This window comes from Oncorhynchus gorbuscha, linkage group LG02 (genome assembly GCF_021184085.1).
Source record: "Oncorhynchus gorbuscha isolate QuinsamMale2020 ecotype Even-year linkage group LG02, OgorEven_v1.0, whole genome shotgun sequence".
NCBI classification, from domain to species: Eukaryota; Metazoa; Chordata; class Actinopteri; order Salmoniformes; family Salmonidae; genus Oncorhynchus; species Oncorhynchus gorbuscha.
In genome coordinates, this window is record NC_060174.1 from 94,562,168 (window position 1) to 94,577,494 (window position 15,327).

Genomic DNA, 15,327 nt, shown 5'->3' on the forward strand with positions numbered 1-15,327 from the left:
ACAGGCACCGCATTGATTACTTGCAGCGCAGGACAAGCTAGTTAAACTAGTAATATCGTCAACCATGTGTAATTAACTAGTGATTATGTTAAGATTGATTGTTTTTTCATAAGATAAGTTTAATGCTAGCTAGCAACTTACCTTGGCTCCTTGCTGCACTTGCGTAACAGGTGGTCAGCCTGCCACGCAGTTTCCTCATGGAATGCAATGTAATCGGGCCATAATTGGTGTACAAAAATGCAGATTACCGATTGTTATGAAAACTTGAAATCGGCCCCAATTAATCGGCCATGCCAATTAATCGATCAACTTCTAGTGGTATGTGTTAATTGTAGGGGTGCCCATGGAGCTGGAGATGAGAAATGTCTCGTGCGAGAGAGGCAGATTGAGGTTTACGGGGTTAGAGTAGAGCAGAAGCTGTCATATGCTGAGGCAGTGAAGAAAGTAGAGGAAGATTACGGGTTATTAACGGGGAGGAGTGGTGAGAGTAGTAGAGACATACCAGTACAGAGGGAGGAGTGGTGAGAGTAGTAGAGACATACCAGTACAGAGGGGGGAGTGGTGAGAGTAGTAGAGGTATACCAGTACAGAGCGATAGGCCAAAAAGTGATATAAGTTTCAGTAAGATTGGATTTTTAGCATTTATATTAATGGTTATCAATTGTACTGCAGAGATGGATCAGAAGTCTCAGAAAATTGAGATTGTGGTTGCAGCTGCAGAGAGGTATTTGGGTGTGAGACTTGACATCAGAAGAGTTACAGGGTTTGTTAAGTGGTGATGTCCCACCCTTTCAGGATGATGGCATGAGGTAGGAATAAATACATTTAATTAGAGGAGTAGGGTGGTGTTCATTTTATTTCATAGAATTTTGAAATGAGTGAGTGTAGTGTTAGATGGTAGCGTATTTACTTAGTACATTTTTATTTTTCAAGCAAAGTATTAGGGAGTTGTACTCAAGTCTAGTAGGTGGCAGTAATGCAACAAATTAGATGCCAACCGCCGTTAAAACTCATAGAAGAAAAATATAGTAATTAAAAGTTCCGTGCCAAACGAACTGGTTCGAATAACACGTGTTGATATACAGGTAACTGACTAAATTAAGGAAACACCAAGTGTCTTAATAGGGCGTTGGGCCACCACGAGCAAGAACAGCTTCAATACACCTTGGCATTGATTCAGTGTCTGGAACTCTATTGGAGGGATTTGACACCATTCCTCCACGAACAAGTTCATAATTTGGTTGTTTGTTGATGGTGGTGGAAAACGCTGTCTCAGGTGACACTCCAGAATCTCCCTTAATTGTTCAACTGAGTTGAGATCTGAGACGGCCATGGCATATGGTTTATATCATCTTCATGCTCATCAAACCATTCAGTGACCACTAATGCCCTGGGATTGGGTGAATTGTCATCCTATGGCAGCAAAGCCATGGTAGCCAAAATAATGGCCTTCCCAGCATTTTATACATGACCCTAAGCATGATGGGATGTTAATTTCTTAATTAACTCAGGAACCACACCTGTTTGGAAGCACCTGCTTTCAATATACTTTGTATCCCTCATTTACTCAAATGTTTCCACTATTTTGGCATTTACCTGTTTAACCAACTGTTGTGAAAGTGCGCCCACTTAATTAGGCGTGTCGCAGTTTATCTGTATGACCTTATAGCCTACCTGTGGACGGGGGTGTTTGGTACGAGCAACTTGGAATCTTTCCTCTTCATTTTCCCCCGCCTTTTTGTACAGGCGGACTGTGTGTCTCTACTCCGGTTTTTTGTGATAACAGCTCGGGGAACTGGCAGATAGTCCTACCACGAGCAAAAGATGGGGAACACGGTAACGAGGGATGACTTCGAGTGGGTATATACGGAGCAACCACACTGTAGTCGGAGGAAGCAGATATTAGGTAAGCAGCCCATTCTCTGACGTCCGTATCAATCGCCTACTGCTCAAAAATACATTGGCCAAAGGAATGTAATTTTGTTGTCTTGTCGAATGGAATAAATGCTTGTTTACTCCTGTAAAATCCAACAGATGCTTCCTTAGGCTTAGCCATATAGTCTAACTAGGCTATATACATTTCACAATATGGATAAGACTTTACATAGTCTCTAACTTTTAATTCATCACTTTCTTTAACCATTGTCATGTTTTCACTGATTTACTCTGAATTCAATGAAACCTGATCATGTTGTACCACCAGAAAGATGCCGTTCCCATGCAATGATGACGAGTGATCACCATCATTCACATCCTACATCAATGACCACTTGACTGATAAAGTATAGGTTATCAGTTATTTTGATTTCTTGGGACATGACATCCTACTACTCGTGTATTCCTTTTGTTTATCTATAGCCTAGTAAATATTGTCTTAGAGGCACAGGATATAGCCAAGATCGAAACTGGTGTAACCACCTGTTTGACAGGTAAGACTAGTTTTCCTTGCTAAGTAGTGGGAAACTTGGGTTCAAGGTGAGGAAATGCAGATCCTACTTTCGAATGGGAGCTTCTTTATTTGCATGATTGTGGCCATCTTGCTCTGAGGCGCTACAGACAAATATTAATACTATTAGTTAGCTTTAAGTTTATTTCCTAAATTGCAGTCCCATAATTTTGATTTGAGTTTAGCCAAATGAACGGATGTAAGTCATTATATGATTCTGTTGGCCAGTGTGTCTGAGATTACTCTGATTTTTAAATACACTATTTAAACCTCCAAATGTATTTGTAAAAAGGGCTTCATAAATACATCAACAGTTGTCACAAAGTGCTTATACAGAAACCCAGCCTAAAACCCCAAACCGCAAGCGATGTAGAAGCACAGTGGCTAGGAAAATCTCCTTAGAAATGTAGAGACCTAGAGAGGAACCAGGCTCTGAGGGGTGGCCAGTCCTCTTCAGGCTGTGCCGGGTGGAGATTCTAAGAGTACATGGCCATTTAAGGCCAGATTGTTCTTCAAGATGTTGAAAGGTTCATTGATTACCAGCAGGGTCAGATAATAATCGGTGGTTGTAGCGAGTACAACAGGTCAGCACCTCAGGAGTAAATGTCAGTTTGCTTTTCATAGACAAGCATTCAGAGGTCGAGGCAGTAGGGAGAGTTGAAAACAGCAGGTCCGTGACAAGGTAGCACGTCCGGTGAACAGGTCAGGGTTTCATTGCCGCAGACCGAACAGTTGAAACTGGAGCAGCAGCACAAGCAGGTGGACTGGGGACAGCCAGGATTCAAAGGGCTGTTCAATATCCAAATCAAATTTTATTTGTCACACACACTGTTAGCAGATGTTAATGCGAGTGTTGCAAAATGCTTGTGCTTCATGTTCCGGCAGTGCAGTAATATCCAACAATTCCCTAATACACACATCTAAAGGGGTGAATGAGAATATGTATATCTAAATATTAGAGGTCGACCTATTAAATTGGCCATACAGATTAATTGGGGCTGATTTCAAGTTTTCATAACCGGTAATCAGCATTTTTGGACGCTGATTACGTTGCACTCCACGGGGACACTGGGTGGCAGGCTGACCACCTGTTACGTGAGTGCAGCAAGGAGCCAAGGTAAGTTGCTAGCTAGCATTAAACTTATCTTATTAAAAAAAACTATGAATCTTAACATAATCACTAGTTAACTACACATGGTTGATATTACTAGTTTATTAACTAGCTTGTCCTGCGTTGCAAATAATCAATGCATTGCCTGTTAATTTATCATCGACTCACAGCCTTGCGTTCTGGGCATATACAGCAGTTTGAGCCGCCTGGCTCGTTGCAAACTGTGAAGACTATTTCTTCCTAACAAAGACCATAATTAATTTGCTAGAATTTTACATAATTATGACACAACACTGAATGTTGTGCAATGTAACAGCAATATTTATACTTCTGGATGCCACCCGTTTGATAAAATATGGAACGGTTCCGTATTTCACTGAAAGAATAAGTGGTTTGTTTTCAAAATGATCGTTTCTGGATTTGACCATTATTAATGACCTAAGGCTCATATTTCTGTGTTTATTCTTTTTTTAAGTCTGACTGAGCGGCAGTAAGCAGCAGCAGGCTCGTAAGCATTCATTCAAACAGCATTTTCCTGCGTTTGCCGGCAGCTCTTCGCAATGCTTGCAGCACAGCTCTGTTTATGACTTCAAGCCTATCAACTCCCGAGATTAGGCCGGCAATACTACAGTGGCTATAAGAACATCCAATAGTCAAAGGTATATGAAATACAAATGGTATCGAGAGAAATAGTCCTTATAACAACAACTTCTTAACTGGGAATTTTGAAGACTATGTTAAAAGGAACCACCAGCTTTCATATGTTCTGAGCAAGGAATTTAAACGTTAGCTTTTTTTACATGGCATATATTGCACTTCTCCACACTGTTTTTTGCATTATTAAAACCAAATTGAACATGTTTATTTATTTGAGACTAGATTTTTATTTGTATTATATTTAGTTAAAATAAGTGTTCATTCAGTATTGCTGTCATTATTACAAATGTATTTAAAAAATTGTCAGATCAATCCGTATCTGCTTTTTGGTCCTCCAATAATCGGTATCGGTGTTAAATCATCGGTCGAGTATATGTCTGAGCGATGGCCGAGCGGCATAGGCAAGGTGCAATAGATGGTATAAAATACCGTATATACATGAGTAATGTAATATGTAAACATTATTAGAGTGGCATTGTATAAAGTGACTAGATCTATTTAAGTGGCCAGTAATTGGGTCTCCATGTAGGTAGCAGCCTCTGAGTTAGTGATTGCTGTTTAGCAGTCTGATGGCCTTGAGGTTGAGAAACAGCTTCTGTCTCTCGGTCCCAGCTTTGATGCACCTGTACTGACCTCTCCTTCTGGATGGTAGCGGGGGGAACAGGCAGTGGCTCAGGTGGTTGTCCTTTATCTTTTTGGCCTTCCTGTAACATTGGGTGCTGTAAGTGTCATGGAGGGTAGGTAGTTTGCCACCAGTGATGCGTTATGCAGACTGCACCACCCCCTGGAGAGCCTTGCGGTGCAGTTGCTGTACCATGCTGTGATACAGCCTGACAGGATGCTCTCGATTGTCCATCTGTAGAAGTTTGTCAGGGGTTTAGGTGACAAGCCAAATTTCTTCAGCCTCCTGAGGTTGGAGAGTCGCTGTTGCGCCTTCACCACACTCTGAGTGGACCATTTCAGTTTGTCTGTGACAAGTTCCTTGGCGTACACAACTTTCCACGTTCTCTACTGCTGTCGCTTCGATGTTGGTCACGGAGGGGCAAAGCACATCTGGTTTTCATTCTTTTCTTATAAGGGACTAATTTCTGGTCCTAGAAACCAGGTGAGTGCAATTAACTGACTGGTAGAAACAAACCAGAAGTGTTTTGGCCTTCCAGGACAGGAATTAAACAGCCCTGTTTAGATGTCATAACACACTAAATAAAGGAATCAATAACTATTTAGATCTGCCAAATCATCTTCTGAAATCAGCTGCATTATAATATTGTCTGTCACAAGAGACCAGTGTAAAAGTAATACTGTACCTCAATTTGTTTTTTTGTTTTCCCACCCTTTCCTCCCTCTCCACAGCCAAGCACCCAGAGATCAAGTCCTTGATGGGCCCTGACCCCCAGCTCAAGTGGGTGGTGACAGCCATGGTCCTAACCCAGGTACTCTGCTGCTTCCTGGTACGCGACCTCAGCTGGAAGTGGCTCATCTTCTGGGCCTACATGTTCGGCGGTTGCATCAACCACTCCCTCACGCTCGCCATCCACGACATCTCGCACAATGTGGCCTTTGGGAATAAGGATGCCATGTGCAACCGCCTCTTTGGCATATTCGCCAACCTACCAATTGGCGTGCCCTACTCAATCAGCTTCAAGAAGTACCATGTGGACCACCACCGTTACCTGGGTGGCCATGGACTCGACGTGGACGTCCCGACCCACCTGGAGGCTCGTCTCTTCAGCTCCCCCGCACGCAAGATCCTGTGGCTCTTCCTGCAGCCGCTATTCTACGCGCTTCGTCCCCTGGTGGTCAACCCTAAACCTGTAGGCAGGCTCGAGCTGTTGAATTTAATGGTGCAGCTAGCATTCAATGCTTTCATAGTGTACCTCTGGGGGCTTAAGCCTCTGGTCTACCTGATAGCAGGTTCGCTGTTGTGTATGGGACTGCACCCGATCTCGGGGCATTTTATCGCCGAACACTATATGTACCTGAGCGGGATCGAGACGTACTCGTACTACGGGCCGCTGAACTATATCACCTTTAATGTGGGCTACCACATGGAGCACCATGACTTTCCCAGCATCCCCGGCAGCCGGCTCCCTCAGGTAACTCACTTTTCATGAAGGATAAACTGTTTGTTTAGGATGAAGGTGATTGTAAGATATTAACTAGACTTGGTTCAAATACTTAAAATCTTTTGTTACTTTGAGTGTTTGCTTGAGTCTGCCCGGAGTGCCAGATGGGCAGGGTTTGACTTTATTTTTCTATTTGTTTAATATGCCAGACTACATCAAATGGGCAGATAAAGTATTTAAATTGATTTCAAAGTAACCCTGGATTGGATGTGAATTGTGAAATAGGATGTGAACTTGTGTAGGATATCAATGGTGAAATGTAGCCACAGTTGTTTTCTGTTGACTAATGTGCCCTCGCTATCATTCCGTTTAGGGCAAACCCCTGGCCCTAATGATCGCTGAATCACACCAGTCATGTGGCATTCAACTCTAAACCTTGCTGGCATTCCACTGACAATTGTGAAAGATTCAAGGCCCATATTCATAGTGTCTCAGACTCTGAGTAAGTCACCTGTCCATATAATCTTATTTATATGATCTAAAAAGCTAAACTGATCCCAGATCAGCACTGACAAAGGGCAATGCTGAAGGACTGACATCAAAGGGACAATGGATACTGAAAAACTTACTACAGTGGTGTGGTGAAACAGAACACATGGATGGCTTCATCTTGACTGCTGTTATGGGTGGAAGCACAACGCTGAGCAATTAGCTGTGTGTGTGTGTGTGTGTTTGGCTAACACTATGAATAGGAGCTAAGCTCTATCGTTTGTGTACAGCAGTCATTAGGGAGGACTGGTGACACCCAAAACAACAGTTAAAGAGAACCTCGGTCTTTGTAGAGATCGTAGAAGTTGTTAGCTTACAGGATCACAGGATCATAAGGTATAAGGAGCAATAAAGCAGTTATGGTTGTGATGAATGTCTTTTCAAATAAACCATCTCACCTAGCATAGTGGCAGAAAGTAGTGGTACTGAGGGTGCTGCAGCACCCCATGAAAAATCAGAGTAAATAAGAAATGTTTTTTTATTTGGGAGGCCTTTATTACTCCTGTATGCGTGGACAAATCTAGTCCTCAGCAGTGCAGGGAGAATATCTCCAAGTTACTTATTTGTATACTTACCTTGAAAGCAGTCTATGGACAAGGAGAGACTGCAATCCACGCTTAAGGCTTGTTTACCTAGCCACTGCCAGCAGCTGTGCTAATAACAGTAAAATAAACATTTTGAACCAAGTCATTGAGCTTCACTATCTTTCAGACTGACAATATTTCACATTGCTTTGACTTTTGTGGTTATAAAATGCAATGGAAACAAATAAGTCACTTTGTACTTTAGGGGTACTATCTCTTCAAGCAAAATAAAATGTTATAAAACCTCAGTTATGGAACAAATCCCATGATGCCTCACAACAAGCCTCTAGATATGAGTTTCAGTCATAAACTGTGGAGGAATGCTGCAGGCCCACCCCTATGTTTTGCCACCTGGCCATAGTGGTGTTCCTATTCTGTCAATACAGTATCTAAAGCCTTGTTCACACTGCAGAACGTAATGCTCTTTTTCAAATACGTTTTGACCAAATGTGATTTGTGTGTTCAGACAGCAGTCATTTTCTGCCATGGCTACTCCAGTCATGGTAGTGATGGGATGTGTGCACAGGGGTGTAGGCTGATTGGTGCTTCATGTCACCCAGAAGTTAAAGGTGAACAATGCCAGCCATTGACGTTGCTCTGAATGTTCAAAATCATATCGTAAGAACACTTTTAAAGCTTCAAAGGATAAGATGATCCAACTTTCAAAACAAGTCCTTATTGGCTAGCCAAGGCAGTCAACAAGCTAGCCAAGGCAGTCAACAAGCTAGCCAAGGCAGTCAACAAGCTAGCCAAGGCAGTCAACAAGCTAGCCAAGGCAGTCAACAAGCTAGCCAAGGCAGTCAACAAGCTAGCTCTTTAGCACATTCACAAATTTGTTGTAGCACATTCACAAATTTGTTGTAGCACATTCACAAATTTGTTGTAGCACATTCACAAATTTGTTGTAGCACATTCACAAATTTGTTGTAGCACATTCACAAATTTGTTGTAGCACATTCACAAATTTGTTGTAGCACATTCACAAATTTGTTGTAGCACATTCACAAATTTGTTTTGTAAACAATTAACAAGCTAGATGGTTTGAAATTGATCAGATTCCATGTGATTTCTGGCTGTTCAGACTGCAGGAAAATGAACAATCGGCTAGGCAATTATTTTATTTGAGTCACTTCAAACTGCCAATGTGAACATGGTTTAATAACTTGTAGGCCTACTTGTCAGACGGTCCTGTTATGACAGTTAGACAAGACAAAGGCAGACAGAAATGCTAGAATGAGAGGGTGACGTAAGCCTCCTAATGAAAGAGATGATCTGATCTGGTTGGTCTAGTTCTATCCTGACTTGATGACGTAGTTTGACAGCTTATACCATATTTTAGGATTGTTAAAGTTTTGAATTTCATTCTTGTTAGGAGTGGACATCTTTAGTTTTCTGGTTACAGGCATGTGGCTCTTACATAAATGTAAACAACTGACATTACACAAGCGGTAATGTTTGAACAATGTTCTCCTGTTTTACCCCATTTATTTATTACTTTTGTTACTATGGGTACAGGGATATTTCACAACCTGTTTTACACGTTATGTTTCAGTCTCACTTTTCCTCAAAATATTAGCATCTTGAAATGCCCTAGTCTCTCCCACTGGTTAAGCTAATCAAATTTAATTTGTATACTAGTTCTTTGTACAGATTGCCTTAAAAAACATGTATCCCACACTGAGTAAGCTTTGTTTAGGCCCTTCTACCTGGGGTCATGATATACTGAACAAAAATGTAACTACGTCATGCAACAATTTCAAAGATTTTACTGCGTTGGTTCATAGAAGGAAATCAGTCCATTGTAATGCATTAATTTAGGCCTTAATCTATAGATTTCACATGACTGGGCAGGAGCGCAGCCACCTGTGGGCCCACCCACTTGGGAGCCAGGCCCAGGTTTTTTTCCGCCTCAGTAGACAGACTAGCCATAGATACGGGGCCAGTATTCATTGAGAAGGAGTGCTGATCTAGGATCAGCCCCTGTCCCGTCCACGTAATCTTATTTTTTTAATTATCATCTAAAAGGCCAAATCAGAACTTACTGAAATGCTTTGTGAATATTGGCTGTGTACTTATCTGTACACTAATGAATCCATTGATTATCATCATCTGTGTGTTCTCATTGCTGTGCTATTTACTCTCATCCCTTACATTGTAATTAAAAATAACTTTCTCTCGCTCCATTTTTTTTTTGTCCAGGTGAAACAGATGGCTCCAGAGTTCTATGTTGATTTACCACAGCATGACTCATGGACACGGGTGCTCTGGGACTTTGTGTTTTGTGATTCGCTTGGACCTTACTCCAGAATTAAACGCACCTTCCCATTGGCTAAGCAAGACTAAGAGCCCATGCTCTTGATCTTCTGACCAATGATCTTCCACAAAAGTGGCTTGACAACCCAGCTGGCGAGGAGTGAAAGGCTTCTCATTTCTTGTCCAGATCTTTTACTCTGCAGACGACTGGTGTGCTGGTGTCACATTCAACTCACCAGCATGAGAAGACTCTTAACACTTTTGAATGTTGTTACCTTAAATATACTGTAAACTATGATATCCAGATTTATTTTATAAACTGGGTAGAATAAAAGGTACTCAGCTGATTGTGATGAATAATTAATTGATCATAAACATTATGGCTGTGATGGTAAATCTAAAAAGTTGCAGTTGTGACAGTTAGATTTGATTTTATTCCCTCCCAAGCCCCCAGAAAAGTCTCCTATTTGTACATACATTTCCTGGCTCATGTTCATAATGCACCAAATGGGATGAACTACCTGAACTTGTCCAATAACAAAGATTTTTGTTTTGTTCCCTAAATCCCATATTGGATTAATGATTCACTCAGACTTCTCATTCCTAACTCACAATATTGAACTAACTTGTTATAGTATTTAGTAATTGTTATGGCTTATTGGCTCGATCTTCTAGAGTACAAATGTTACCATTTTTCCCTGATCTGTGTTGCAATAAGTAAATATGTGCCTAAACTACATGCTCTTTTAGCTGGCTGTGCCTCAGAGAAATATGGTTGTTGACATACAATGATAAGCAAACACTAAAATCCTTTAGGCTCTTGTTTACATAGACTGCACCTCTCTCGTACCCTGCTTTAGAGTATTGCAGAAAGCAAATACTATTGAATAATGAGATTATTATAGTGTAGAAAAGCCAAGCTATAGAGCACCATGAGATTGGCTCACACCATAGTTCTAAAACCTAGAGGGGTGCAGCTATCGTTTCCATTTATTGCTTTGTGATGACACAAGGTAGCACAATGGAGGGCTGTCGCCAGAAGTCAATTCTAATTCTGTGGCTCTATACAGGGTAGGCCGTCATGGTAAATACGATTAAAATATATATTTTTAACTGACTTGCCTAGTTAAAGAAAGCAGCAAAAAAATGGTTTAATACAATGTGTCCCAAATGGCACCCTATTACCTATATAGTGCACTACTTTTAACTATATCCTTATGGGCCTCGGTCAACAGTAGTGCACTTTATTAGGGACATGACCCAAGTGGAACTTCACCTCCAAGGTGACCCTCTCTGTTAACAGGGCTGTGTTCAGTGAGGTGAAATGTTACATATAGAAACAATGTATAGAGTTAGTGATAACCAATTCTACTGGACATACAAATATATATGTTTAAACATTTTGAACGTTTTACCTCACTGAACACAGCCCTAGTAACGTCGCATAACATTCAGATAGAAAGCTGATGGGCAATCATTGTTCTATACAAGGTATTTCTGATGGGTCTGTAATGTTGCACCCTCCTGAACACAGCCCTGGTAATATACTGTATTATACAGTAGCACATGCCATTCCATGTATTGGAATTAGGATTAAAAGGACTTCATTATCCTGAGATTGGAACATTTATTTGGTATTTTATGCGGCACATCTTTAAAACACAATATCATAATGAAATGTCAAACATGCAGCAGCAATACACCATGCAAATAAATAAGCAAGTCAATATAACATGGGATGGTTGTAACTGTACAGGTGGGAGGATGGGTGGCAAGGAGAGGAGGGACAGGCATGTGTGTCGGGAATACCATTTATTTTGAAGGACACATCGATAAGTCACCACTCCACAAAAACATACCTTTAATCAACGTTGACTATTGACCAGACACACCCTCTCCTTAATCTCTCTGCATTACCTAAAGTGGACACCAGGAGGTGGTGTTTTTAAAATAGCCACACCAATGCTGATGATTTTCAATGTTATTTTGGCCTACTGGCCAGGCACTGACTGGGTGGGGAATAACCCCAAACATATTGTCCATTCACCTTACTGTAAAATTGATGTGTTAGCGTTGAGACTAGCCTGTTTCTGCTCTGTGGCAAGGTTACAACGAAGGAATTGACTAAGGCAGAAACCGAACAGCACACTTGAATGTTATTAGCGAATCTTCAACCAGGAGTTTAAATCAACCCACATAGTACCCAGTGGGATACATCAAGAAGGGACTGAGTTTGTGTTCGGCGGGCACGTTGTTGGTGCCCTCGTGTGCCTGTCGACGGTAGTAGCGCCGCAGGGCGGGGCTGCCCGGGTGGCACTGGCGCACGTGGAGGAAGTACTCTTCGGGACGGTTGGACGTGTAGCCACAGTCCTCGCACACAAAGATCTTGGAGCGGCGCTGGCGGTAGGCGTACTGCTGGCGCACGCCATGGATCTTCCTCAGGTGGGATTCAAGGGAGCAGCGCTGTGTGAAGGCCTTGTCACATAGCTCACAACGGTACGGACGGATACCTGGTGGGAGGGGAGAGAGGGTGAGGAGAGTGTGTTTGTGTGTGGGGGGGGTTAAGACTGAGCAGTGTGTGTGTCTGTGTTTTCACACCTCACCTGTGTGTGTGCGCATGTGCCTCTTGAGGTCGAAGGTGTCGTTGAAGCCCTTGCCACAGTAGCGGCAGGGGTGTCTCTTCACCATGCTGTGGCACTTGAGGTGACGCGTCAACATGCGCTGCAGGGGAAACACCTTGTGACACACCGAACACAGGAAGTCACCCGAGCTGGGGGGTACACGGGGGCGGGGCTGAGTGAGAGAAGGAACGCGGAGGTTAAGACACAGACACTGCTTCCATTTACTGTCAGCTCTTTCATAAGGGACTCTAGGACACATTCAGTCAAATATGTTTTTTCATGAGTTGTGAACCTCCTTTAACAGCATATCACTAAGTTTTCCAGGTTTCCTCTGAGTGATGAACACGACTTGGAAGGATGGCATTCCGAGACTATCTACCTATACATAACTGTGTTTCACAGCAACCAACAGACATCTCATAGACACCAATGTCTCATAGAAATACAGTGGAAGTTTACCTTGGCTCGGGATGCTAGTGCCAGTGTAGCAGGGTGGTAGAAATGACCCTGGTGCTGGCCCATGGTCCGGGACAGGAGATTGGACCAATCTTGGCCCCTGTCTGGCCCGACCTCTGGTCCTTCCCCTGGTAAAGGTCCTGGTACTAGTCCTGATACTGAGGAGGGGGTTGCTGGCTCAGGCAGAACCACAGGTTTAGGGAAGTCAGGGCAGGTGACTGTTGTAGGCTGCACCTCAGCATTCTCACACACTGAAAAGGTAAGAGACACACACTCAAAACACACATAGACATTCATAACAAATAACCAACCTATGAGGCAACACCAGTATCAAACTGCCTGTGAGGCTATTCTATAATATTCTGTCCTCTGATAAAAACAAACCTGTAACTTCCCTACAAATGACAACAATACAACTCAAACTAAATGCAAATATGGATTGTCTGTATAAAATAATATTATTAGGGTTTCTTGAACAAAAATTACATGTTGTAATAAATACAGTAATGATCGAACAAAATAACGATGCTCCAACACACCGGAATTCCTACAATTTAGACATCTGTGGCATTGTGTTGTGTGACAAAATGGCACATATTAGAGTGGTCTTTTATTGTCCCAGAACAAGGTGACCTGTATAACGATCATGCTATTTATTCAGCTTATTGATATGCCACACCTGTCAGGTGGATGGATTATCTTGGCGAAGAAGAAATGCTCATTAACAGGGATGTAAACAAATTTGTTCCAAAACATTTGAGAGAAATAAGCTTTTTGTGTGTATGGAACATTTCTGGGATCAATTATTTCAGCTCATGAAACATGGGATCAACACTTTACATGTTGCATTTGTATTTTTGTTCAGTGGATTCTCTTTCCCTTTTTTGTACACATTTACTATTTTCTCAGATACTACTATTTACAACAGTAGTAGAAGAAGAAGGAAGATAAGACGAATCCTTGTCTTCTTGAACAATATGAATAAACATATCCCGAACTGACCTGTTCTGTTGTCCTCTTTCCAGTCTGTCTGCTCTGGGTCTCTCCACCTCCATCCTCCACATGCCCCCTGTTTCTTCTTTTTCTTATTCAGTAGGAACGACCGTGGCATCCTCTCTCTCTCTCTCCCTCTCTCTGGTCACTGTATGAATCTGCTACTTTCTGACTCTGAGGCTACTGTCAAATGCTCCTGTGTCCCACCACTTTGGTTTTGTGTTCAGCTACAGGACCATGTATCACCTTACCCCCCCCCCCCACTCACCGTTGGCCATCCCCTCACCATCGTGCCAATACCCTCTATCCAACCTCAGGTAGCTCAAGAAAATCACAGCGCTCATTTCCATAACACTCATTTAGATGGTTGGGCTGGGGTGGGGTTGCGGAGGGGGGAGACTTTTTTACTGGTGCACACCTGCGTTGACTGTGCGCGTGCGCCTCTTTTAACTGGTCCCCCACTGGTTTTGCATGCCAGGCAGTGAGAATCTGGCCTCCACATTCAAGTGGACCCTGTCATGCAAATGTGGACCCGGCTGTGCCTGGACAGAAGGCCCGGTCGGAGTAACAGGAGCACGCACAGAAGAGCCACAGCCTTTTCTTCTCCCCCCCTGCTCGGATTGTCTGGTGGATTTTGGTCTCAGACAATGGCCATTCAAATGCAATAGAAAGGGCTAACTCCTCTACTGTTTGTCCTCCGTTGACTGCTCGGTTTAGAGAAACTAATAACACTTGTAAGCGTTCCATCCCCCACTCATGGCTGTTGATTTATTGAGTGAATTATTCTGTAAATAGACAGGTGAATGTGGCAGGTGAATGCACAGATATTCCTCCATTCAAACCACCTCCATTCAAACTGCCATTCAGAATTCACTGGAAACAAACTGTCATTGGAATGAATGATGGAACAGAAAGGAAATTATTGGTATAAGAAATATGTTGAAAACTCCACCTAATCTACACCTTCACTGATCAAAAAAAGCTTCATAAAGCTTTTACACTTATGGGAAGTAGTGAACGAGTGCACACTTCAGGAGAAAAGTGATATTATTGGCACGCACCCAGTGTGTCCACCCATGTGTTAGGCTACCTTTTTCTATGTTATCGGTATCTACATATTAAGCCTAGTCCTGGACCAAAAAGTATTTCAGGGAGAGAGAGAGAGACTGGGAGAGAAAGAGAGACGGGAGAGATAGAGAGACGGGGAGAGAAAGAGAGAGACGGGGAGAGAAAGAGAGAGAGGGGGAGAGAGAGAAAGAGAGAGAGAGAGAGTCAATTTGTCATGAGGGTCTGCTATACAAATTGATGGAAAGTGTTATTGGGGAAAAAACATACAACATTATAAAATCCATGTACACAAACAACAAGTGTGTGGTTAAAATAGACAAAAAAACACACATTTCTTCCCACAGGGCCGTGGGGTGAGACAAAGGTGCAGCTTAAGCCCCACCCTCTTCATCATATATACACTGCTCAAAAAATGAAGGGAACACTTAAACAACACAATGTAACTCCAAGTCAATCACACTTCTGTGAAATCAAACTGTCCACTTAGGAAGCAACACTGATTGACAATACATTTCACATGCTG

At 42.4% G+C, this 15,327-nt stretch overlaps 2 protein-coding genes across 3 annotated transcripts; one reads left to right on the forward strand and one right to left on the reverse strand.

Annotated features, from left to right (window-relative positions):
* Positions 1–1,596: 1,596 nt before the first annotated feature.
* LOC124013426 (sphingolipid delta(4)-desaturase/C4-monooxygenase DES2-like) lies at positions 1,597–10,251 on the forward strand. 2 transcript variants are annotated; one of them, XR_006834866.1, is made up of 4 exons: positions 1,597–1,906; positions 5,568–6,310; positions 6,654–6,782; positions 9,613–9,752. XR_006834866.1 is itself a non-coding variant. In XM_046327775.1 (3 exons), exons 1-3 carry the CDS (start codon positions 1,825–1,827, stop codon positions 9,754–9,756), a joined length of 969 nt encoding a protein of 322 aa, XP_046183731.1. In that variant the 5' UTR covers positions 1,597–1,824; the 3' UTR covers positions 9,757–10,251. The 2 variants fall into 2 exon arrangements, 1 of the variants encoding a protein (XP_046183731.1); XM_046327775.1 differs by lacking the exon at positions 6,654–6,782 and having other exon boundaries at positions 9,613–10,251.
* A 1,030-nt stretch (positions 10,252–11,281) lies between these two features.
* LOC123990830 (putative transcription factor Ovo-like 1) lies at positions 11,282–13,894 on the reverse strand. The gene is made up of 4 exons (XM_046291720.1): positions 13,746–13,894; positions 12,747–12,994; positions 12,270–12,459; positions 11,282–12,176 (listed from the first exon to the last, which is right to left on the reverse strand). Exons 1-4 carry the CDS (start codon positions 13,852–13,854, stop codon positions 11,854–11,856), a joined length of 870 nt encoding a protein of 289 aa, XP_046147676.1. The 5' UTR covers positions 13,855–13,894; the 3' UTR covers positions 11,282–11,853.
* Between the last annotated feature and the right edge of the window lie 1,433 nt (positions 13,895–15,327).